Source organism: Thalia democratica, chromosome 2, assembly GCF_965202585.1.
Source record: "Thalia democratica chromosome 2, ktThaDemo2.hap1.1, whole genome shotgun sequence".
In the NCBI taxonomy this organism is placed as follows: domain Eukaryota; kingdom Metazoa; phylum Chordata; class Thaliacea; order Salpida; family Salpidae; genus Thalia; species Thalia democratica.
Window position 1 is genome coordinate 57,567,042 of NC_139166.1, and position 25,944 is coordinate 57,592,985.

Below are 25,944 nucleotides of genomic sequence, written 5' to 3' on the forward strand. Positions count from 1 at the left end.
TGTATTAAATAAATTATGCTCGATTTATTTATTAACTTATGCTAATATTTTTAGTTCGATTCAACGTTTGCAAATCGCACCAATTTTGACAAAAAAACTTAATTTTAACAGATTGCAAGTGTTTTGCTTGAAATTTCTGTTTTAACAGACAATGTAACAAGACTATCATTAGGAAAAAAATTATAGTTTAAATGAAAAAGTTGACATTTTTTTTTTGAAGTCAGAAATATTTAAGTTTGTCAATTAGTTGTACACTTAGTGCTATGGCTACAATAGGAAATTGCGTAGACACATTGCTCATTATATATACGACATGCAATCATTATTATTTTTAGATTTATATATTACAAAAAAATCTACTTATAATTAACTGCAGTCGAACAACTGTTACAAAAGTAAAACAGTTTAAGTGATAGTAAAATCTAATACACTTATATTCACCCTGAAATAACGATGTTTTATTACTTGGTTTGTAGTTAAACACTAAATTTTTGACATAAAATGTGGAGGAGAAATATTTTTTAAATTAAACAAACTTTAATATAAAGTAATGTACTAATGGCTTTTAAGGAGCCATGACTCGATACGTTTATCGAAGTTTAGACTAGATTGGCTCAATAATAATGTATCTTAAAATTTCACACGGTAAATTTTAAAATAGCGCATATTTGAAGAACTTTATGGGGTTTTAATTGGTTAATTTTGTTCTTTTTATTACATTTTTAGAAGCATCAATTTTATTTGCTACAAACTTCATATTGGACTAGTTCTATATAAGCTTTTAAAAAATAACAAAATTGAGCATATTATTTTAAAATTAGCAAGAATATATAAAATACTAATATATTTATTTTTAAACTCAGATTTAGAACCGGCTATTTTAGTTACTAAATGGAAATTTAAAAAATCTTTATTTAGATTAAAAACGTTCAGTTGTTTACGTGTATTTAGCTTTATTTCAACTTTTATAATTAACTATAAAAAGAAAAAAGATGATTTGAACAACATCACATTTATTCTAACTCATTTAACAACAGTTTGTTTATTTAAAATATAGGCCTATAAAATCTTTAGCGAAATAATTTCAACTTGTTACGAAAGCTGTGTTACTACCACTTTTTAGAGTTAAGTTTTTTTGTTTTAATATTTGTTTTTGAGTAGTTATAATTACAAAAAGTAGTTTAAATTATATTTTAAGTTTACTGATTATGTAAAATAAACATTTATTTCACGTTTAATTTTAAAATATATACTTTTTCGGACAGATTTTATAAATGGCAAAAATAATGAATTAAAAAGTCTTAATGTACCTTCATACTTAATTCATATAGATATTGCAGTTTGTGTATTTTATATATTTTTATTTATTGAACAAAAACAAGTGTACAACCAAGGCATTAGAAAAATCATCAAAATAAAACCTATATTAATTTATATTTACAAGTTATTATAAACGACATAAAAAATCGTAACTGGGAACCATCTTTGCGTCATCGTTAGAAAATTGCTTGATTTCAGCATTCAAACGTTCGTAAATGTCTTTTTCAATTTTAAACTTTGCCGTCTTGAAGAAGGGAGTTACACGATCTGTCTTTAACCATTCATTTGCTTGAACGAGGTTTTCTGAAGTCGTAGTCTTCAACTGGTCCCAAACGGATCCATTTCGAAATTTCAAACGTGCTCCCTCGCAGAAGTTGGAAAATGCCGACTTCAGTAGATTACAAACGTCAAATAAATCGTTGAATAAAGTCACCATACTTCCTTTCAGTTCTTCATTTAAATTACTATAGATATTGTCGGAAGATGACGTTAGAAAAAGACTGTTCCGCAACTCCAACGCAAAGTCAGCAACAAATTCTGTCTGATTGCATTTAGGCGTACAGTTGCACTTTTTGCGCAACTTTTCATTTTTGTTTCTTACTAAACAAACAATTGGTTTAGATAAATCGTTTTTAGCATCCGAATGCCATTGAGAAAAACTGTGTAATGTATTGAACTCAAGTTTGGCTAATCGTTTACGAATTTTATCAAAACACTTTTCATAATATTCGAAAAAGTTGGACTGCTTTTCGGATCTTGCTTGAATATACAAAAGTTTCTCTTTTTGCGAGGATGTCGGATTGTTTTTAAAGCTGCGTATGTGTTTGGACCTTGGGAGGCCGTCGCGGCGATTTACAGGACCTTTTCCAAATTTTTTTGAAAGGATGTTTTTATCAGATTTTGGTTCGATATTTATACGTACAGGAGATTTTTCTGGCTTTTCAATATCATTTTTTAGAGTCTCTTTTGGAATTTCAATCTCCCGTTGAAGAGATTTTTTTTGCTTTTCAATATCATATTTAAGAGTCTCTTTTCGAATTGAAATATCTTTTAGAAGAGCTCTGTCCAGTTTTTCAGTATTTTGCTTAAAAACTTCTTTTGGAGCTTCAATTTCTTGTTGGAGAGATTTTTCAGGCTTTTTAACACCATGTTCAAGTGTCCCCTCTTTATTTGTGTTATCTTGCCTAAGATTCTTTTTCGCGTCTTCAATCCCTTGCTTAAAAGCTTCTTTTGAACCGTTGCGCTCTTTTTTGAGAGCTTCTCCTTGAATTTCAATCTCATCTTCAAGAACACCTTCCTTATTTTCAATCTCATGTTTAAGATCTGCATATGAAGCTTTTGCATTTGATTTTTCCGGGACAACGTCTACAGCTTCGCCTTTGCCTACTAAATTTTCTTCTGAAAGCTCCTCATTTTCATTGACGGACTCTTCAGTCAGTTCAGATTCTTCCACAAACTTTGAACCACTGACTTGAGATACTTCTTCGAAACTTGCGGCATTTCGCATTTTATCCACCTGAGTCTGATTTTTAATTCCCACGGAAGTTTTGCTGCCTGTAGCTCCATCACTGGTGTTCTCATTACAACCGTCCAAATGTTTATTGTTCGGTGGTTTCCCTGCTTTCAGCGGCCTTGTTTTGTAGATGATGAAAGCTGAAAAAGCGCAGATTGAGGCGAGTTCTACCCACCCCACTTTGACTTTTACTTTGAAAATACACATTTACCTGTGATTAGCACTGTTAAAGTATTAATATTATTACAATTCTTCGAAATAAAGCTTAGAATTATATATACACAATAATGAAAACTGACGTAAATAATAAATAAATTCCAATTGCTTATTATTTTGTATCAATATAAAATATAACCTAGTGGTTTATTCTGGTAAAAATTAATTAAAACTATTAACTAACTAGGATCTAAAAAATTATATTACAAGTTTTAAATTTTAATGCTTTATTTAATCTCTTTTTTGTTAAAAACACCAAATAACAATAAAAGTACTAATGATTTATGCTTTCTAACAATTTACTGCTGCTTACTACATTAATAATACTTATTAGTTAGAAAAAAAAATTATCAATAAAAGAATTTGAAGTTTAAAACTTTCAAGAAAAACTTTATTTGTAACAAAGCATAAATTATTTTTTCAAGTTGTATGTATACAATCTTAATATCTTTTATATAAGCTTAGTTTTTAAATTTAACCAACTTAGTAGTTTTTTTTTCTATTTACACTTTTTTGTCATTAAAAACAATTTATTACATATTTTTTGTGATTGATATGATTGTGTCTAAAATAGTGTAAAAATCTTTTTAAAGTCGTTACTTTCAAAGTCATAAAACTTAAGCTTTTCCATTAAAACTGTTTACAAATACTATAAATTAAGATATCTATACATCCTTATTAAAATAGAGATTAAAAATAGAGATTATCATAAGTTTATTGTTGTTTATGCACAAAGCTTTATACTTTATTACTAACTTTTTGATCAGAACTTAAGGTTTACAGCACTTCACTATTATTGAAGACCCTTTTATAAATCAAAAAAAAAATATTCAACTATATTAATTTATGTAGATATCATTTATTATAATAATAATAATTTTTGTTCTATCTGTTTAATGAGGTTTTAATAATTAAACAAATAATTTTACGAAATATATTTTACATACTGACTACAACTCTAAAAAGTTGGTAAAATTATTAATCAATTCTTTTTTTAAAGTAATTTAGTTTGACTATAACTTAAAAAAACGTAAATGATTTTTTGATTATTTTTTTTTGTTTCAACAGTTTATCACTAGTCTTTACTGTCTGATCATTAGTTATAATAAACATAACCAATTTAATTATTTGACTAAAGTGAACAAACTTTTTTATATATTAAATATTCCTGTTAGTCTTTGATTTAGATCAAAAGTTTTATGATTTTTAAATTTTTAATATGCAAAAAAGTTTTTAAAATATAGGACTCTTATAAACAAATATTATAAAGATTTTATTATGCTTTTGTTTGTTTAGTATAAGTTTGTTAACCTCAGTAATAGATTAATCTAACTATCTTTAATACAACTGTTTAAAAAGAATTAATATATAATTTGCCATACTGTGACTGAGCCATTTCTCGTTTATTTTCAAACTGTTTAACAAATATTAATAGAAGTATTTACCACTGTAATGAAATCATTGTAAAATAGAATAAATTCTTATTGTTTAAAACTAAAGTAACATTTTTTTTTTAATAACTAGAATTACACAATTTATTTTAAACAGGTGTAAAAGCAAATTTTGTAATTAGAGTTCTACGGTAAGAGTAGATTTACTTACTATGTAAAACATTTGTTTACTCAGTGACATATACTCGTAGTTGCCAGAATTTTTCGGCTATTTTTGCCCTTATTCAACTTCTATAGGAAAATTGACAGATATAAAATTTTAACCGTTAAGTACCCAAGAGCTAAGTTTGGCCTTCTTTGAATTTTAGTAAATGAATTAGTCTACAAATAAAACACTATAATATAGTGCTATTCTTATTAACTTTCAGTTTACTGAAACTAACTTCTTTATACTAAAATACTGAAAGAATAATTCTAACAAACTAAAAGTACAAATTAAGGTATCATTTTATAGCTGATTTAAAAGTTGCTTGCAGTTTTTTAATCATACTTAAAATTTTCAAATGCAGAAGTCTATCAGTTAGGTTCGCGTTTTTTGAGTTCGCACAGTCGGTTAAATTTGCAAATATTGAGTTCGCACTGATGTTTAAGTTTGGATTTAAAATTTAAAAAAATTGCATAGTATGTAACTTTTTCAATTTTAAGTTAAGTGAATTTAAATTTAATATTTGCTTTAAAATATTATTATTAAATGAGTAATTTTTTTCTAATTTATTTAAATAAATATATAAAAAAATTAGAAAGTTAAAGAAAAACGAAACGTAAAACTTTTAAATGTACTAAATGTTCTAATCAATGGAATAATTTCTTAATTGAGAACTTTAATTTTATGTTTGTGTAAATTCAGTCTCAAAATAGCAGTAATAAACACTTTTTTTTGAAAAAAAGTAAATTATAAGATTGTTTTTCTATTTTTTTTAAAGACGATTCTTTTAAAAATCTGTAAATTAAACTGTACCTAATGTTTAGACTATGATTTTTTTTTATAATTTACAGTAGCTTTAATTATATATTTTTATTTTAAGCTTAATTGCGAATAAAAAGTGAATAACTTTGTTTGTTAATGGAGCTTGATTGCCTTTTAAAAATTTTCGCGAGTTAAAAGTTTTAGTTAACAATGTTATCCTAATAAAAATTATACATTTTATAAAAATTTGCCAAAGTGTAAAGTTTAACTTTGTAGATAGCGTGACAGATTTACTTATTTTATATTTGCAATCAGGAAGTATAAAATACTATGATACTATCTATTTTGCTTCTAGTAAGATTACCAAACGGAAATAAATTAGCGTAGTTTAATATTCATAAGTTCGAAGCTTGATGTTTTTTTAAATTGAAGTTTATTATTCAAAGTACCGCACAACCTTTACTTAATTTTATTAACTAGCTTGACGACCATAAAATAGTTTGCTAACTAAAGTATTGTATGCATAGTTGCCAGAATTTTTCTGCTATTTTTGCCCTCATTCAACTTGTATTGGAAAATTGACATATACAGATTTTTAACCGTTAAGTATCGCCCAAGAGCTAAGTTTGGCTTTTTTTGAATTTCAGTAAATGAATTAGTCTACAACTAAAACACTATACTATAGTGCTATTCTTATTAACTTTCAGTTTACGGAAAATAACTTCTTTATACTGAAATACTAAAAGAATAATTCTTGCAAACTTTAAGTACAAATTCCGGTATCATTATTTAGCTGATTTGAAAGTTGCTTGCAGTTTTTTGTTCATACTTAAAATTTTCAAATGCAGAAGTCTATCAGTTAGGTTCGTGTTTTTTGAGTTCGCACAGTCGCTTAAATTTGCAAAATTTGAGTTCGCACTGCTGTTTAAGTTTGGATTTTAAATTTAAAATATTTACTTAGTATGTAACTTTTTCAATTTTAAGTTAAGTAAATTTGAGTTTAACATAAGCTTCAAAATATTATTTTTAATTGAGTAATTTTTTTCTAATGTATTTAAATAAATATATAAAAACTTTAGAAAAAAACAAAACGTAAAACTTTTAAATGTACTTTAGGTTCTAATCAAGGAAATAAATTTAATTCAAAACTTAAATTTTATATTTCTGTAAACTCAGTCTCAAAATAACAGTAATAAACACTTTTTTTTGAAAAAAAAGTAAATTATAAGATTGTTTTTCAATTTTTACTAAAAGACGATTATTTTAAAAATCTTTAAATGAAATTGTACTTAATGTTTAGACTATGATTTTTTTTTATAATTTACAGTAACTTCAAAATATGTAACCTTTTTGTAATAAATGTTGGTTTAAATTTTAACGATAACAATGGATAAAAGCATTTTTTATTATTAATAGATTAATATATAAAATACAGTAATTAAGTATTGAATTCTAATATTTATATAGCTTTAGACTTTTACACTGAACACAAAGTGAAATTTAGTAAGTGTATTTAAAAAAAAGGTTATTTATCAGTTTTATAATAAATATTATTAAAAAAAACTCTTTAGTTTATTTAGTTTGCATATATTCCTACAGTGAACAGGATTTTTGGATAACCTTAGAAAAACAAATGATATCATTTCTAATAATTGGACGTGTACAAATACGGTGCATTTACCTATAGGATACAGAAAACTTTTAAATGTAAAAAAATCATTAGTTTGAAGTTTAATTTTTAAAGCTAATTTAAGTATTTTTTCCAATACTTAAAATATATTAAGTTATTTGTTGAATAAATTTGCGATAAATTAGCTAAAAAGAATATATTAAAAACTAAAGCTTTATCATAGTCAACATATAAAAATTACAAACAATAAAAACAAATCAAAGCAATTGCAGAAATTATAAATTGCAGAAATTGTAAATAGTTCACTGTCTAAAATCCAGCAAAACTATTTACATAACTAAAAAACACCTTAAAAAACATCTTATAAACAGTAAAACTTATTTTACAATAACTTTACAATATAAAACACCTAGAAGAACTTATTTCAAATTTTATGCTGGTCTTTTAATCTTTTTTGTTCATCATAATAATGAAAAACAAATGGATTAAAGCTATTAGAATTAAATTGCTTCTATTGGTACTTCTTAAAACTAAATTATAAAAATAGTAGGTAATAATTTAAGCTTCATAATTAACTGTTTTATGTCATTATTTTAGGTATTAATTTGAAAAATTAATAAGAAATAGTTCAAAAAACATCTTATAATCTACTGTGAAATTAAAAAGACTAATCAAATAGATTTAAGATATTTTCTACACTATTTATTCTTGAAAGGTAGTTTTCACATAAAAAGTGGAGCTTACTTTTGTAGTTTCAAAATTTCATTTCTATAAAAGCTTTTGTGATAAAATAATTATGAAAAACTTTAAATTTGGTATAAAGAAAATTGATAAAAAGATACAGCTTAAAGTGCATTTTAAGATCAAAAATACTGAATATCAAAATGTTCTATTAAAAACAAAACTTCCAAGATACGAGGTAAAAATTTCACTTAGTTTTAAGCATCTGAACGAAAATATCGGTTTAATAAAAACACAAATTAAATTTAAAAATATTTTGAAATGTTACATAAGCTTGGTTTATACAACTAATTTGTTTAAGCATTTCTAAAAAACTAGTAAATCAGTAAATCAACAAGACAAATAAGTTTTAACAAAACCAACAATTCATAAGTTGACACACTGAATAAAAAACTGTTTACTATTTCTAAAATTTTTAATAAAGTTAGTATACTAAATTAGTAAATTTTTACATTTAAAGTAAAAAATAGACTAAATAGACTAAAATTAAATAAACTCTTATTTAATTAAAATAATCAGAAAAAAACATCAGTAATAATATTGTAGATTGTAAAGTTGGCTTAAAACATAAAGAAACTCTAAAGCAATTAAAACAAATTGCTTTAAACAGTAACTGTTTTTATTTTTAAGCCACGTAATTATTCATTTCTGATTGAAAAATAACACTAAAATGGAACAAAACTACACAAAGGAGGAATTTTCTATTGAAACCATTAATTTTTAACATACATCACTTTAAAAAGTTAATTGCTACTATATATAACTTTTAAAATGTTTGTTCTTTTAATAAACATGACTATAAATAATAACCAGAAATTTATGTTTTTGTTCAAAAATAAAATAAATTTAAAAGATCTAATAAAACAAAAAATTTTTTTTGAACACATTTTAATTAAAAAACAAGTAGTTTATATAATTACTAAAGTTGTTTTACAAAACAGTTAGTGATAAAACTATTAGTTCTATAACTTCAAAAAACACAAGAAAAACATTTTGTGAACATATTTAACACAACTAAATTTACTTAAGTGCAAAATTTGTTACATAAAACTGTTAGTAATAAAATAATAAATATACACTGAACTAATTAAAAATTAAAAGAGTTATATTTTTTTTTATTAATCTGAAAAAACATTTAGAACAAATTACTTCAAGTTACCCTAGCAGTGAAGTATGTTTTTTTAAATGTATAATAATTAAAATTGCAAACAATTAGGAAATGAAATAACTGGCAAATAACAAACATTTATTTATTTATAGTTACAGAACATATACCTTTATATATATTTATTTAAAACTAATTTAAAACTTTTCTTCTAGTTCAAATGTTTATCTAAATCATTTAATTTTTATCATTGTAAATTTAAAATTTTTAAATATTTTAAAAATTATTGTGCTCTCAATTTTAAACAGTTATATTTATATTAAATAAATAGTAAATAAAAACAACATAAAATTTAGTTAAAAATCTACAAAGTAAGATCGAGCTATACATTGTTTTAAAATTCTTTAGAATCTATTAAACTTCAATTCAACTGATACAGTATTCATGAAGTAATACTTAAGTTAACCAAAAACAAAAATTACAGTTCTTTTGATCAGAAAGTTGTATTACATGACACAAAGCAAGAGCAAATTATAACAAAAATAAAGCACTTTGAGTATTTTTAATCTCTAATGTTTACTTAAACTTGGATTAGCATTCTAATAAAAATCTTTATACAAAAGTTTTAAAATTTGTTGATTTTTGAGTAAATTTATATCTAAGTTTAATTGATAATTTTATGTTTTTCTTCATTGCAAAAAAAAAAAAATTAATTCAAGGTTTTTTGCTTAAGAACATAAAAGAAGTTGTGTAAATTAGTTAAAACTTTTAAATATAACTACAAAAGCTTTGTTTTACATATGTTTGTATTTGAAACGTTTTATAGAGAAGTGGAATTTCAAAAACTTGTTTATCACTCAAAAATATTTTTTAAATATTTGAAAATCCATTGTAGTTAAATATAATATTATTATACATTTTAAAACGAAGAGTTAGAAAAACAATGTACATATTATGAAGTGGAAAAATTGGAATCATACTTTTATTTAAGTTGAAAAAAAACTTTAGAAAGGTAAAAATCTTTTTTTTTAACTAACTTAAAGACCAAAGTATCTTTTTAATTAGGGAAGATGGTCTAAAAATAAGAAACAGATAAATTACAAACACTGATGAGTTATATGGAATAAATGAAATATTAAAACAAAAACTAACTTAAAGAGATGAGTGCTCCTGGGACAATTAAAATCCTACTTGTTTTACAACTTTGACAGGCACTATCAAATTGAAAAATTCTCTTGAAATCTTAACTAACTTTTTGCGGTTGGCTTTACTAAAATCAGTGCTTCAAGTGATATAAATTCCTGTTTAGTCAAAAAAAATTTCTAAAATAGGTTGAACTAGAACAAACACATTAAATACTAAAAAAAAATATAATTAAAAGTAGAAAGCTATAAAATTTATACAAGTATAAAACATTAAAAATTGATTAATTTGTACAAGTATTTCAATTAAAAAATTAAACAAAAAATAAAAAACAACTTTCATACAAATACACTTTATCAAACTTAAAAGATTACTAGAAATAATTGTATATTTACTGATAATACTTTTATCATGTTTATAAAATGTTCGAATATAATTTAATTAGATTTAAATTGTTTTTATATGCAAAAAAATGTACGTGTAGTATATTATTCTTAATTATTTTTAATAATATATTTTAAATTAAATCAAAAACTTAATAGTAAACATTCTTATTAAATGAAAACTGTGGACTTAAATACTTTGGAAGAAACAATATCTCAGTAAAAAAAATCATAAAAGTATTGAATATATAAATATCTCATTTGTGGCCTGTGAATAAAATTAAATTATGTAAGCTTAAATGTAGCAAATTTTTCCTTTTAAAAAAAAGAAAAATAAGTTGAAAAAACCTAAATTTTTTATCAAAATTAAGGCCAACATCAACTGCTAAAAAATACTTTAGAAGCTTTTATATAAAAACTTTTTTAGGTTTTTCGATTTCTTTGGTTTAGTGTTAAAAAATGTCAGAATTCTTTAAAAAATTGAAAAAAATGTGTATATTTTCTCAATTTATAACTTATAACCTTTTGAAAATTTCATTGATGATTTATGGTAATATACTACAAAGTATTTTTAAAAGAGAAAATTTCAACTGCTTGGTGATGAAATATCTTCATTTTTTTATGTTTAAGCAAATGTGATAAAAATTCTATGTACAATTTTACGCAATAAAACAATCATTAGGAAATTAACTAATTTTAGGTTTATACAAGCAACATCCTGATGCCTATTTGCACTTTTTTTTTTTTGAAAAAATATCAAATAAAAAAAATAAAGTTAAAAATTTTAAGTTTTTAAATAACTTATTGTATTTTCCAATACTATTTCAACAAAGTTTAAGAAAAATGCTAAAAAAGTTTCTCTAAATTAGTCTTACAGAAATTTTTCTCTAACATTCTGCAAGAAAATTTTGTCAAAACTATTAAGAATTTGGAGTAGTTTTCAAACTGTATAGGCAAAAACTAGTTGGATATAAACTTACATAACTTCTTAAATACTTCAAGCAAAAAATCAACAAAACCAATTTTAAAACAAAAAGAATCAAACTTTGTTAAACTATGTTTAAAACTTTGTAGAATTTTTTTTTAGCAAGATTATTTTATTATAACCAATGGCCGCTTTAACCCGTTTTCAGCTTACTGTGTTACGGTAAAGTTTATACAAAATGATAATATTTTAGAAAACAAGCATGCATAATCTAGCCCATTTATGAAAAAAATAATGAATAAAACCTGTTATTGAAGTTTTAATCATGAATATCTATGAAAACTACATGCTAATAGTAGAGCAGTATGAAAATTAATTTAGTTATTTTAAAAAACAAGAAATGCAAACAAATTTTAATAAAAGTATCAAGGGCATAGGAGGGTTAACACTTTTTTCACATTTTGATCTTATTTTATTGAGTTTTTAAGCTACAAGATGGTTTTTACTGGTTTTAATAATAAAAAAAAAATTTTGAGATATATCAGGTCAAAGTGGGAGGCAACAATAGGTTCCTTTAGGGAGGGGCAAACTAAAACAGCAAAAAAAAAGACTACTTCACTAAAAATCTATATTCTCCTACGTTTTTTGAGATAAATACCTCAAACTTTCAGGATATGTTGTTTAAAGTACTTCAAAACTTTGTCAGAAAGAATGTTTTAAAAATTAAAAAATAAAATTATAAAAAAATTTAAAAAAAACAAACAGCTTTTTTTTTGTTTTTTTGTCACAAATTATCTATTTTTATTTGTTTAAATTCTCTTCCAACACAATTTTTAAAAATTGCAAGGAGCATATTCTGAAAGTTTGTGGCATTTATCTTGAAAAACGTAGAAGAACATAGATTTTTAGTGATGTAGTCTTTTTTTGCTGTTTTACTTTGCCCCTCCTAAAAGGAACCTATTGTTGCTGTCCAATATGACCTGCTATATCTCAAAAAGTAATTTTATTTTTTTAAATTGGTAAAAAGCAACTTGGAGCTAAGTTAAAATTCAATATTATAAGACTAAATTGTAAAAATGGTGATCTACATCCCTATGGCCTTAATATGTTTTTAATTTTTATTCAAAATTTTTGGTAGGATGATTAATTAAAACTATTTTTTTTCAAATGTTGGCTAGTATTAGCATGGTATTTAAGACTTAAATCTCTTCTTAAAATATCTACACCATTACGTGGTATGAATTAGAAACATCAGGCATAATCCAGTCTATTAGTAAAATCATATTCCATATTTAATAGATAAGTCTTATTTATGTAAAGCAATAATCAACTACTTTACCTTTAAACTCAGGAACAGATTTCCATTTAGAAGTGTATTTTTGTCTATTCTTCCTAGTAGGTGCCTCAATTTTGACATTTTAATTTTTAACCAGCTGTGACAAATAAATTTTTTAGTGCTTTATATTAAATAGGCTGTTATAAAGTTAACTATCATAAAATAACAAATAATATTTTTTTAGTATTTTGGATTAAATAAATATTGGGAATCATAATTGTACATATTTTTTTAGTAATATTGTTACTTTTTTTAAATTAATAAATTTAAAGTTCTTGACTTAAATGCCTATTTCAATATTTTGTTTTTAATTTTATTTTACTTCCATTTATTTGGTCAAACTTTTTTTTCAAATTTGTTAACAACAACTGAGGATCTCCTATATGCAAATATAGGAGTAAAACATTGTTTTGTTAGTAATAAGCTATTAAAATAAATATTATTATTTTTTCTTTACTTAATACTTAATAAAAATTCATTAGTTAGTTAGATAGATGTTTTTCCTACTTTTTAAACAACTTACAAATGTATACTTTGCTTTTAACTATTCTAACTACTAAGTTAATGTAATTATAATTTATCTGAGTTAATAATAATCAGAATTGCCACTCTTTGAGACAAAATAGTCAGTCTGTGTTACCTCAGACTAGTTAGAGTTTATAATTAAATAGAAACAAAACGTTTTTGTTATAAAATTTTTGATTAAAAATAATACTAATTAAGTTTAAATACAAAAAGATACCTAAATAATTACAGAAGAATTTAAAAAATCAATATTTGTAAGAAATAATTAAGGCATAAAAACTGGTATGAAATACTTAAAGGATATCAGCACTAGCATGAGATTTCAAAAGAAGTTCATACTAGCCTAAGAGTGCCACACACAGTATGTATCTGAAACTTTTTTTTAACTGAATATATCTTAAAAGTTAATTGAAACTGTTTTTAGTTGTATAACATATCTTAGTATAGACTTGATGGATGATACTACAAAAAAAACTAATCTACTGATGTTAAATTTTTACATGATACAAACAAACTTTAAAACTGAAACATTAATTCTTAGCACAAACATTTTATCTAAAGTCCACCACAAAAACTAAAGTACATTTTCATTAACTATTTGAATGCTTTAAAAGCCATAACTTTACTTGTTTGCTCATATATTGTAGGATATGGGAAATGTGAGCTGAAAACTTTTTTAATGAAGCAAATCCATCAAATTTTATAATGATTATTTTATTAAAACTGTTCTTAATGATTCTTTTTTATAACAATTAGATGATTAAGATCAATTATTTAAATATTATTTTGTTATACTTATTACACAAAACTTATTTTTAATTTTTTTAGGATTATTTTACATAATACTTGATTAATTGTTTTTAGTGAATAAAAGACATTGTTTAGTTTTGATTTAAACACAGCTGTTTTTAGAAAAATTTGTACACTTCTAAACTTAAGCTATAAAATCATAACTTCTAGAATTCTTGTAAAACATAATTTATCAAAACCAAATTGTAACAAAAATATTTATCAAATAACAGAAGAACTTATTTAAGAAATCAAAGAAGAGCTAAAAAGAGTAAATAAAATGATAAATATTAAAAAAAAAAACATTATATAACTGTTAAGTTTTAAAATAACAGATAAAGTGTTTTTTACTAGTCTAAAGTCATTTAGATAATTCTTAAATAATTAATAAGTATACAGTTAAAATATTTAGTTGTTACAAAAGGAGAGTCTTCAAAGATATTTTTAATAAGAGTTAGCTTATAAAACTGGACTAATTTAATAACACAGGTTAACCAATTTCATCATTTTAATGGTTAACACAATTATGCACATTTGTAGGCTACTTTGTATATGGCTACTATACAAACAGTCCTAGACTTTATAATGCAAGACATAATTAAGTTAAAATTTGCAGATAGATTGTTACAAGAAATCTTATTTACCAATTTCATTAAGACTTAATCTGTTGTTTTTTTTTAGTAAAGAGTGACCAGCAAAAATGTGCAAAAATTAAGTCAAATAGACATTTTTAAAAGCTAAAAAAAAATATTAAACCTTATTTTTGTTTTTGAAAAAAAGATAAACTTATGTTTGAATAAATAGTAATTTGAATATAGTAATGTTTTGGTTATAAACTATATTACTTGAATGAAATCATAAAATTTGAAATTTAAATAAGGCATTTGAAAATTCATTATAACATTCAAACATATAAAATAGAATACAAAAATTTAAATAAAAAGAAAACTTTTTGATAAAAATCTTTAAGTATTCTAAGACTTTAATCACAATTTATTTTTTTATTTCTAGGATATTTTAATTTTTTATGTTAGACAACCATCAGATTTACTCCACCCTCCTCTATTTTGTTTCTAAACATTAAATTGAACACTTTGTAAATTTAAAAATTTGTATTTTTAGTGTAATTAAGGATTTGGCAATGTTTCATAAACAACTTACTAAGCTTACTATTTTGCTGAAAGTCTTATTTCGTCTTATTTTCCTAAAACAATATAAAAAAGTTTAAATAAGTTTAAATTAACATTTAAAAAAGTTATTTAATTTTCTATCTGAAAAAAAGAAAAATATATATAATTAATTGAAATTTTAAAACATACTAAAAATTGGCTTTTTAATACTGATGATTTTTTTTAAAAAAGTTATAAGCATGAGCATTTTTTAAATATTTCCAAATTTTTTTTATTTGAAGAGCAGTGTTCCTTTAGAACCTTTTACAATGATTTAACTTGTCACAGTTTAAATTTATTATTTTAAACCTTACAACTTGTAGTTACAAGTATTGTTACTAAAGTTTATAAACTTTGATAAATTATTTTTGAAAATGTTTTGTATAACGAGATTCCCCTTTACGTTTACGTGACGCCCCCTAAGGCAGTTCTGCTACAAAAATAAAAATTTAGGTTAAAAGAGGTTTATGCTAAGCTAACAGCTATTGTGGAAAATAGCTTATTTTTTAACCAATTTTCCGCGTTTCAGCTACATTTGGCTTCAATGAATTTGTATGGTTTCCTTCCCTCTATTAAACAAGCTAACAAAGTATTTGAATTTATCGTGATATAAGATAATTCTGTACAATGTACATATTTACAGCTGTTAAGAAGCATTTTTATTCTCCTTTTCATCAGTGTTTTTATTTGTCAATTAGAAAATAAGTAAGAAAAAGCACTAAATCTGTTTACAGTTGTCAAGTTTATAATTTTAGAATTATATTGAATAATCTAAGGTTTTTTTATCTTTTCTATTCTACGGTAGCTCAGGCTTCAGGAAATAGGGTCGGAATTAATCGGGTGGAACTTGATTCGGGTGGGAAATGATTCAGGTGAGAATTGATGGGATGGGAATCGTGTGGGAACTGTGTGCGGGTGGAAAATGTTAATTTACTTATTAAAGCTAAGGGTTATAAATAAAACAAATTTCTATTTATCAAAAAAAACATTTAACAATTTCCAACCGAATGTAAAACTTAATTAAAGCTACTAGCAATTTAATCGTAATTAAAACAAAAAATATTTTTCGTTAAATTTTAGTTAAAATACACAAAATTAGAAAAAAAATATAATGTTTTTTCTATTATGTTTGTTCGATGTTTACTATAAGTTTTATGTTGTCTGTAAAATAAACATTTACTAACTAGCTTGCATAAAAAATCTGTTTTAATGTCAACACATCTCATTTAAGCTCTGAAACTGTTTTTTTTTTGTTTGGTGTTTTTGTGTTAGTGTAGTTACAATTAGTTACACCAAGCTTTGCAGTATAATACAATTTAAAAATATGACTTAAGTAAGAATAGGATAGAATGTAAGAATAGAATGTAAGGAGAAAATATTAAATTAAAAAAGCATTATTAAATAAAACTTACTGGGGATAATTAAAATAATTATTTTAGTTACTTCTTAAATATTTTTTTCATTTTAAAAAATAAATAAAATCTAGTGAATTGTTTTAAATTTGTAACCATATGGTAGAGATGTGCTAATTATGGCATTGGAAACATTCTGAGTTTAGTACATATACAAAAAAATGAGGGTAGGTATCAAATATGTACAAAGGGACATTATTGCACGAAGTTACAATTTTGCACGAGTGATCACTTTTGCACAAATAAAATTTTGCATGGGTTGATTTTTTTTTCCTTTATATATATTTTTTTTTTACTATCACTGTTATCTAGGGTTTACCCTTACTATTAATTGGTAACTTTATATTTTCATAAATATTTTTTTTAGTTTTCATATTATATTTTCATTGTTTTTTGAATTTTTCAATTGTTTGTTATTTTTTTACAATCACTGTTACCCCTAACCCTCATCCTTGGGTTGATATATATATTTTTAATTTTTGTTTATTATTTTTACTTTTAAAAATATTTTTTTACTATTGTGCAAAAAAAGTAACCCCCTGTGCAAAAGTGTCTTTGTGTACATTGACCAGTTGCCACAAAAATAATTTAGGAATTATCATTTTATTCTTGAAAATTGGTTATTTTTTCATTAATATATTTATTAGTTTTCAAATTTCTGCTCTTACAATTCTTAGTTTAGTTGAAAAACCTTTATGATGCTTTTTTATTTTGTTCAAATCAAAATTGATTTAAGTGAAATACTCCTTTTTATAATATTGTTTCAATTTTTTTTTGTTTAAAACTGTATGATGTTTTGAGTAAACTTTTTACACTGATTATGTATCAGGGTTGCCACTTAAATTGGAATCCTGGAAAAACCTGGAATTTTTAAGAATTTTAACATGTTCAGTAGTAAAGTTTTGGTTTGACTCAAAAATCTATCATATAGATAAAAAAATTGTCATCACCAAAAATTTTTTTATAAAAAAATACATTACAAGTAGCTTTACAGTATCTTTTCAATCTTTTTATACTATTGAACACAGTTTCTAACCTTAAGTTTAACTTAACACTAAAAATAGACCCAAAAATGTGTACTTTTAAAAACCTGGAAGAAATTTGAAAAACCTAGAAAAATTTTTGAAAAAACGAGTGGCAACCCTGTATGTATGTATATATAACATTTTTGTGTTTCATTTATGTATATATGTTTTTGTATATATGTTGACCATTGTTTCTTGAGTTTAACTATTCAATGCAGAAAGTTTTCAAACTTGTCATTAGGACCCCTACTCCATCAGATTAAATAGCTGTTTTAAACAATTTTAAAACTGTTTTTTTGTTCATTTTTTATATAAAATTTTTATTTCTTATTTTTTTTTAAATTTCTTCCGACAGAATTTTCTAAATATATCAAGGAACATTTCCTGAAAATTTGAGGTAGTTATCTTAAAAATTGTAGGAGGAGATAGATTTTTAGTGATTTCTAGTTATTTGCTGTTTTAGTTAGCGCCTCCCATAAGGATCCTATTGTTGCCTCCGACTTTGACCGGCTATATCTCAAAAATTATTTTGATTTTTTTAAATCTGTAAGAAGCATCTTGTAGCTTAGTAAAAAACTATATAAAATAAGATCAAAAACCAAAAAAGGGTGTTTACCCCCCCCCTCCCCTATGCCCTTAAATAAAGTAAAAAAACATAGTTATTTTTAATAACTTTACACTATCTTAAAAAATATTTAAGATTTATAAAAAACAAAAAGTGGCTTGTAGATTTTAATAAGATCTACATATGTATTTTTCTTTTCAAATTTATATTACTTTTTGAGATAAAGTCTTTTAAATATTTTTTCAAGAATTTGAATTGTGGGAATTTGAGTTGTCCAAATTTGAATTGTCATGTAATCTATTTTTTATTAGATTTCTAATGAATTTGAGTTAATTACAGTTTAAAAAGTTTTGCGATATTAAAGTTACCTTATAATCTAACTTTGTTAAGTTTATTATTGATTTTAACTTAGGGATAACTTTACTGAATTATAACAAATGTAGGGTTCATAATATTTTGTAGTTTTAAAGAAATATGAATGATTAAATTACAGTCCTGCTTTAAGAGATTTAAAATTGAGTGTAGGTGTATAGGATCTGAAAAAAAACTTTGAACATTTAACCACTAATATTTTTTTTGCTTAGTATATAAAGTTTCCAAATAATAATATATACTATTTTAAGTTTTACTTGTCACTTAAGTTGTATGATTTTATATCAGATCTGCCTGACTCCTAAAATAAATGAAGATTGGACGTATCTTTTATTAAGTTGTTATAAATCACTTGAATTTTGATTTATGTTTGGGTTTAAAAAGTTTTTAAAAATTTTTGTATTGCCTCAAGTTAATTAAATATGTTTTGTCAAAGTCTTTGACTTAACTTAAATTTTGTATTACAATATTTGTAGAAGACCAGCAGAATTTTGCTGGGTTGCCTCACACTCAGGAAACTTAGTGTATTTGAAGTTTTTGAAAACTTCGGGATGACTCACAACAGCTCAGCATAACCCAGGATATTTTTAATTTTAAAATCAGGCTCACCCCGGATTGTTTTGTTTGTTTATAAAAAGTCAGGATAGTTTTAGGTTTTTTTAATAATATTAAGACATATTTTTTCTAGATTTCTAATGACATTTAATTTGTTTAATTTCAATACTTAATTATTTTATAACCAACTTTGTTGAAGAACTTGATTTTCATTAATTAAAAAAAAAAGAAAAAAATTAAGATTAAAAAAACTTAGGATAACTCAAGACAGTTTAAGATCACTCAGGATAGTTTTTGGTCACTCAAGACATTTTTTTTTGATTTAGAGAGTCGTAACCCTAGTTTTGTGTTTAGTAAATTGAAAAAAAAAGCAATTTATTTTAAATTTTACATGACTCAGATTTTTTTAAACATTCTTAGTAAGGTTTTATTTTAAGCTATTTTATTTGTATATTTGATCATTAAGTTCTGCAGTACTTCATAATAAAATAAACATTTGAAACTCTTCAATTATTTTTATCTGTTTCAAAACCTTCCTAATTTTTTTCTAATGATTTTGTTTTACATAACAGTTAGGTCATAAAAGATTTAGCATATTTTAAGCGTACATAGTTGCAATAGAAAACTGATGCACACTCTGTCTAACTTTAAAAATATTTATACAATCTACAAAATTATCTCATTTTTAATTGTGTTGATTTTCAATTGTACTATTACTAGTATAATATTATATTTCAGAAACTCATTTACTTACGTTTAGTATTTATCTAGCTACTATTGTTGCTTAAGATAGTATTGTAATTCTTCACATAAAAAAAAGACTGATGTAGTCTGTCAAAAACTGAACTATTTGCTATTAAACTATAGTATAAATGGTACATAAATGTACATTTTAAATAGACTATATAACAACAAAGTGTTTATGATTTCAACGCTTGTTAAGTATTTGTTAGTTATCGATCAAAATTAAAATTTATAGAATAATCTAATTTAATAATAACGTAAAAAAATGTTCAAGCTATCAATATTTATTTAGTTTTTAAACAAAATGAGTGAAAGTCAAAATGAGATAGCAAAAGTGATTACAAATACCCAAGATACAGATTTGAGTGAAATCATTGAGACAGGTTATTTAATACGTTGTATAATTACAGTAACATGCTTTAGTTAAAGTTAAAATGTTAAACTAGTAATTACACCTTAAATAGTTTTTAGACTTTTTATTTTTTCATTTTTATAAAGCCATTTTTTTTTTTTTAATTTGATAAAAAGTTTGTGGTTTTACTTGAAATATTTTATGTTAGTATATTTTGTTCTTTTGAATATAAGTTTTGTAATATGTTTTTTTTTTCAATATGTGCTAATCATTAGATTTCAAACACTCCACTAAAATTATAGTGCAATTTTTTTCTGCATATGTATTATTTCATGTACAATGAGATAATTTTCTTCAATAATAATGCTAATTTAGTTTATTTAAGCGTTATGTAAATATTTAACTTAAATTTTTATATGTCAAATTGTAAGTATGAAAAAAGTAATAATTAAACTTTTAAAAAATCTTGTTTCGCATTAAAGTTTTCAATTGTCTTAAAAACTTTTTATTTGATACATATAATGACTTACAATTAAAAAGCTTTTCAAAAAGATTAATTTTTAGTTTAGTTTTTGTTTTACACTTTTGTTTATTCCATCTAGTTTTTACACTTTAAATTAACTTTTTATTTTTTATTTTTACAACATGCAATTTTAATCAAAATTGCTAAGTGTCAGAAATGCATAAAAGGACACTTTTGCATAAAATGTCCTTTTTGCCTGAAGACACTTACGTACTAAGGGTTACTTTTGGACGAAGAAAGTTTTGCACTGGTTGAAACTTTTTATTTCTTTTAATTGTTAATGGTTTTTATTTTACTATCGCTGTTAATTTTTCTTATTAGTTAATTAATTTATTTTATACATATGATTTTTACACTCCTGCAAAAGTGACCCTTCTTGCAAAAATGTTTTTGTTCAAACTGACCTGCCTCCAATCAAAATAGTATACTTAATAAAATATTTGTTAATTGAAAAACATGTTTGTTATTTTTTAAATTAAATTATATCTATTGGTTTTGGTACCTAATTTTCTTGTGTTTTTCATTTAGAAATTTGTCAAAAAGTGTTTTCCTTAATTTACAAAACGTAGAAAAGAATGTTTAGTAAAGTTTTCAATCATACAAACATAATTACTTGACTTTTGTTTTTACTATATAAGTAAGCTTAGAAATAAGTATTCGTATATAAACCAATGTTCATTGTTGTTTGTTTTAAATGCTTATTTTCAATTGTAGTAACTAAGGTTTACTTTTAGCCAATAATAACTTACTTATTTTGTAAAAACCTTCTAACGTTTTACTAACTACTTTGTAAAACTATTTTGGTTGCATTTTATAATAATAGTGCAGCAAATAAACTGTATTATAAATATTTATTTCAAATTTTTTTTGATGCATTTTTGTTGTACTTTTGTTTTGTTTAAAAGGTAAAAATTTTGTATAAATTCTAATTCATAGAATCTGACATTAAAATAAATAATGTGCACACAATAATTTATTATTAAATAGGCAAAACTAAATAGTTCAAATAGTTTTGTTTGATTATTTTTTTAAATATAATAGAGGCTATAGTTTTATTTAATGTTTGAAATTAGATTTAAGTCTATATAACAGAAAGTAAACATTAGAAATAAGTTTTAATTAGCTTTATCTAAATAACTTAATTCTTGTTTTTACATGCATGTAAAATACGTTTTTTAATGCTTAAAATTACACTACAATCTAATAACAACATAAAAGGTATAAAAACAAAAATTTAAAACATAATATTTTGGTAAAAAAAGGAGTCTCTATTTTCTCAAAACTATTATCATGATAATTAGTTTTTTTTTTTTTATTAGAACTCAAAGTTGAACCTTTATGATGTTATGTTCACATTTTTGTTATACTTCTGATAAAATAACATTCTAAAATTCTTTAAGACTATACATATTAAGTTTAGTATACTTTTTTTTAACTTAAGGGCGTAGGGGGGGGGACACTTTTTTCACAATTTGATCTTATTTTATATAGTTTTTATTAAGCTACAAGATGCTTTTTACAGATTAAAAAAATTCAAAATAATTTTTGATATATAGCTGGTCAAAATAGGTTCCTTATGTCAGGCGCAAACTAAAACGGCAATTAACTAGAAATCACTAAAAATCATTCTCCTCCTACGTTTTTTGAGATAACTACCTCAAACTTTCAGGAAATGTTCCTTGCAACATTTAGGAAATTCTGTTGGAACAAAAAAAATTATAACAAAAAAACTGTTTTTTTATTTATTTTTAACATAAAATATTTAATTTTTAATATTTGTAAAATTAAATACTTTGCGACAGTATCTTCTAAATATTGCAAGGAACATTTTCTGAAATTTTGAGGTAGTTATCTCAAAAAACGTAGGAGAAAATAGATTTTTAGTGAAATAGTCTTTTTTTGCCCATCCTATAAGGAACCTATTTTTGGCTCCAACTTTGACCAGCTTTATCTCAAAAATTATTATGAATTTCTTAAGTCTGTAAAAAGCATCTTGTAGCTTAGTAAAAACTATATAAAATAAGATCAAATTGTAAAAAAGTGTTTTACCCCCCTCTCCCTTATGCCCTTAATACAGTGATTAAAATTGATTATAAAAACTGAGTTGATGCATAAAAATTTTATAATGGTTTTAATACATAATTTTATTAAGTGTCAAGTTTGGAAAACAAAGTTACTAAAAAAATATATTCTCTTTTTAATTTATTACAAAGTTTATGTTTTCTCTTTAGAATGTAAATTAATTTGTTTTTTTTAACAGGTAAAACAGAGGATGAAATTCGTTTAGTTGACAAAGAAGTAAAACCAGTTAGTTAATTAGTTTTAAATTGCTTTGAAAATTAGCTTTAATTTAAACTTGTCTTTTTGTTGATGAAATTTTTTGTCTAAGTGTTGTTTTTTTTTTTTGTTAAGATAACTAAAAGTAAAAATTTAAATAAACAAGAAAAAAAGTAATAAAATAACTACTGTATATAAAACACATTACATAACTTTTTAATCTTGTCCAATAAAATTTACTATATAAACTTATTTTACAATTTAAAGTAAAGTAGTAAAGTGTTGTACTAAAAAATGTCTTGCTTAAAATTTGCCTTTTAAACATCTATAAACAACAAAGGATTTTTTTTAATATTATTAATTTTTTAGCACAATTATGAAGAACTTGGTGTTAATCAAAGTTCAGCACCCCGTTATAACTCCAATTCCACTGAGCTGCTAAAGTGAGTTGATTTACATTTTATTAAATTGAAAATTTTTGGAAACTGTACTGTTTAGTTGTGTATTCAAAATAGTTTTTTTTTAGTTGTTTGTAAACTTTTGATAAAATTACATAAGAAATATTTTTATTATTATTTCTGCTATTATAATTGTTCTTATATTTCTGCAGTTATTATTATAATTCTGGTTATTTTATTTATGTTTTTATACATACTGTTTTTTAACTTACAAAGACAGCTTTAAATTATATTAAAAAAAAGATTTTGGCTATAATCTTTCGTGCATGTAAACCGCCTAGTGACGTAATATTTATTAAATGACAAACGTGTTGCTTCAAGATCAAAAATAAATTAAAAGAGGATTACACGACTTCAGCAACAATTGTATCTGCAAATTGGGCACTGAATTTAAAAGTGGATTATAATTCCTCTAACAATAATTACTTTTACAATTTTCATTAAACCAACCATATTGTTTGTTTTATGAAAGGTTTTTCTACTAATGAATTACTTTGAATTTAACAGCGGTTTTAGCTCATCTTAAAACTTTTTAGTTTGTTATAATAAAACTTGGATAACTACAACAAATAACTTTTGTATAAATTAAATATAATTAAGTTATTTAAAATACTTGAATGAAAATATATTTTTTTTTTAGTTTTGATTCGTTTAAATAAAATCAAAACGCGTTAGACATTATTTAGAATGTAAGTTTCTACATAAGGCAAGTTTTATCAATATTTTGGCTATTTAGATAAGTAAACAAAAAGTATATTTTTAATCTAATTAAAAACATTTTACTAATATTATGTTTAATCTTTTTTTACATAGTTGTAATATTTAAAATAAACTTATAGAAATAATAATTAAAATCAATTAAAACGGAATACAGTTAAAGCAGTATTTACAGCTTAACACAAGTTTGCAATACAAACTAATTTCACAAAAAAAAAACAGTTATTTTATCAAAACATATTTGTTAAAAAGCATTTAAGATAATAATAGTTTTTATGAAAGCAATGATTTATGTTAAAAAAATTAAAGAGCGCATAAAATCGCAAAAAAAAATCACTAAGTATTTCTATATCAAAACAAATTTAAAATGTGAGTGATGAACAAAGTTTATTACAAATTTTATATTACATAATTTAGATTTTAAAGTATTTTTGATACAAAGGGAGCGTGGTTAAAGCAGCATTTTATTTAAGTTTACAAAGTTAAGTATTTTTGTAAAACAAAAACAAACTTGACTTAAATCTTTTTTTAAATATCAAATTTAAAGTGTGAGTGAAGAGTAAATAAATTTTGGTTTGTTAAAAAAACTAGTATTTTTATCAAAAAAAAGTGCAGAAAATCGCAAAAAAAAACGTTACCAATTGTTTCATTTACAACAAACATACAGTGTGAGCGAAGAGGAGATGGAGCTGGAGCAGGCGATGAGCCTGAGCTGGACGTTCGGGTACAACTGCCAGCTGCCGGTGATCAACCTGTACAGCGGCAAGGAGGGTTCGAGGACGTCGGTGGTGTACGCGTCCGCGCAGCTGGTCGTGCTGTACGATTACGCGAAGAACAAGCAGCTTCCCCTGCAGGGACACGTTAGTTTGCGTTCGGTGATCGGTAGTGGCTTGGTGTTAGTTTCTTCACACTAGTCAGAATGAGAAAATAATTTTTTAATTTTAAAATAGTCATTTACTTAAATCTTGATTAACTTTTATTATCAAGCTAATAAGACTTATTACAACTGAGGTTTCATAGTAATTTGTATATGTTGAGTCAAGTAGGTTTGTCTATGTCTATCGAAGCCAAAACTTAAAAAAAGTTATTATTCTCTTTTTTTTTTTCTATAGTAAATGTATAAACAATGAACTTCACCGCACGACCAACAAACACAGTATCCAAAACAACCTACGACCGGTTTCGTCCTTTTTAGGACTCATCAGGCAGGCATAGTCGCGAGAAACCGCTGTTGTGATTTTAACCAAGCGGGCTTAAGTGCATATATGCAATAAATGTAGAAATGTATGTTTTATAAGTCAGCATTTCTCAAACTTTATCAGAAATAATATTTAAAATAAAGTAAGTCTACTTAGTAGTTTAAAAAGTATATTTTAAAGCAACTGAGTGCCCTATTGAACGCATGTACATTCATAAAGTGAAAGTACAGTAACTTTCATACATGTTCCGTGTTGTTTCTTGTACTAGTTTTGTTCAAACACTTACTAAAGCAAGCTATGAAAGCAACAATGTAAATTATCCAACAGTTGACATGTTTACACAGGTGAACGCGATAACCCACATATGCAGCAGCGGGGACAGGAGATGGCTGGTTACTTGCGACAAGGGAAAGGACGCTTGCGTCATCGTGTGGGACACCTATACCGGGTAATTTGCACAAGTTTTAATGTTTGATTGTTTGACTAAGTGAACAATGAGTGTAAAGTTTTCAGTTATCGAAAGTTGTAAAACTATAATTATTTTTACGTTAAACGGCAATTTTGGATAAAATTTAAGGTGGCACATTTTAAA

The 25,944-nt window shown here is 24.1% G+C and overlaps 1 protein-coding gene across 1 annotated transcript in view; it reads left to right on the forward strand.

Moving 5' to 3' along the window:
- Positions 1-20,107: 20,107 nt before the first annotated feature.
- LOC145849885 (cilia- and flagella-associated protein 251-like) overlaps positions 20,108-25,944 on the forward strand; it is a 28,851-nt gene continuing 23,014 nt past the window's right edge. Inside the window, exons 1-5 of the mRNA XM_082954981.1 lie at positions 20,108-20,209; positions 22,962-23,008; positions 23,348-23,421; positions 24,821-25,013; positions 25,697-25,800. Coding sequence (XP_082811107.1) covers positions 20,131-20,209; positions 22,962-23,008; positions 23,348-23,421; positions 24,821-25,013; positions 25,697-25,800 — 497 coding nt within the window. The 5' untranslated portion in view covers positions 20,108-20,130. The remainder of the gene's footprint in view (positions 20,210-22,961; positions 23,009-23,347; positions 23,422-24,820; positions 25,014-25,696; positions 25,801-25,944) is intronic.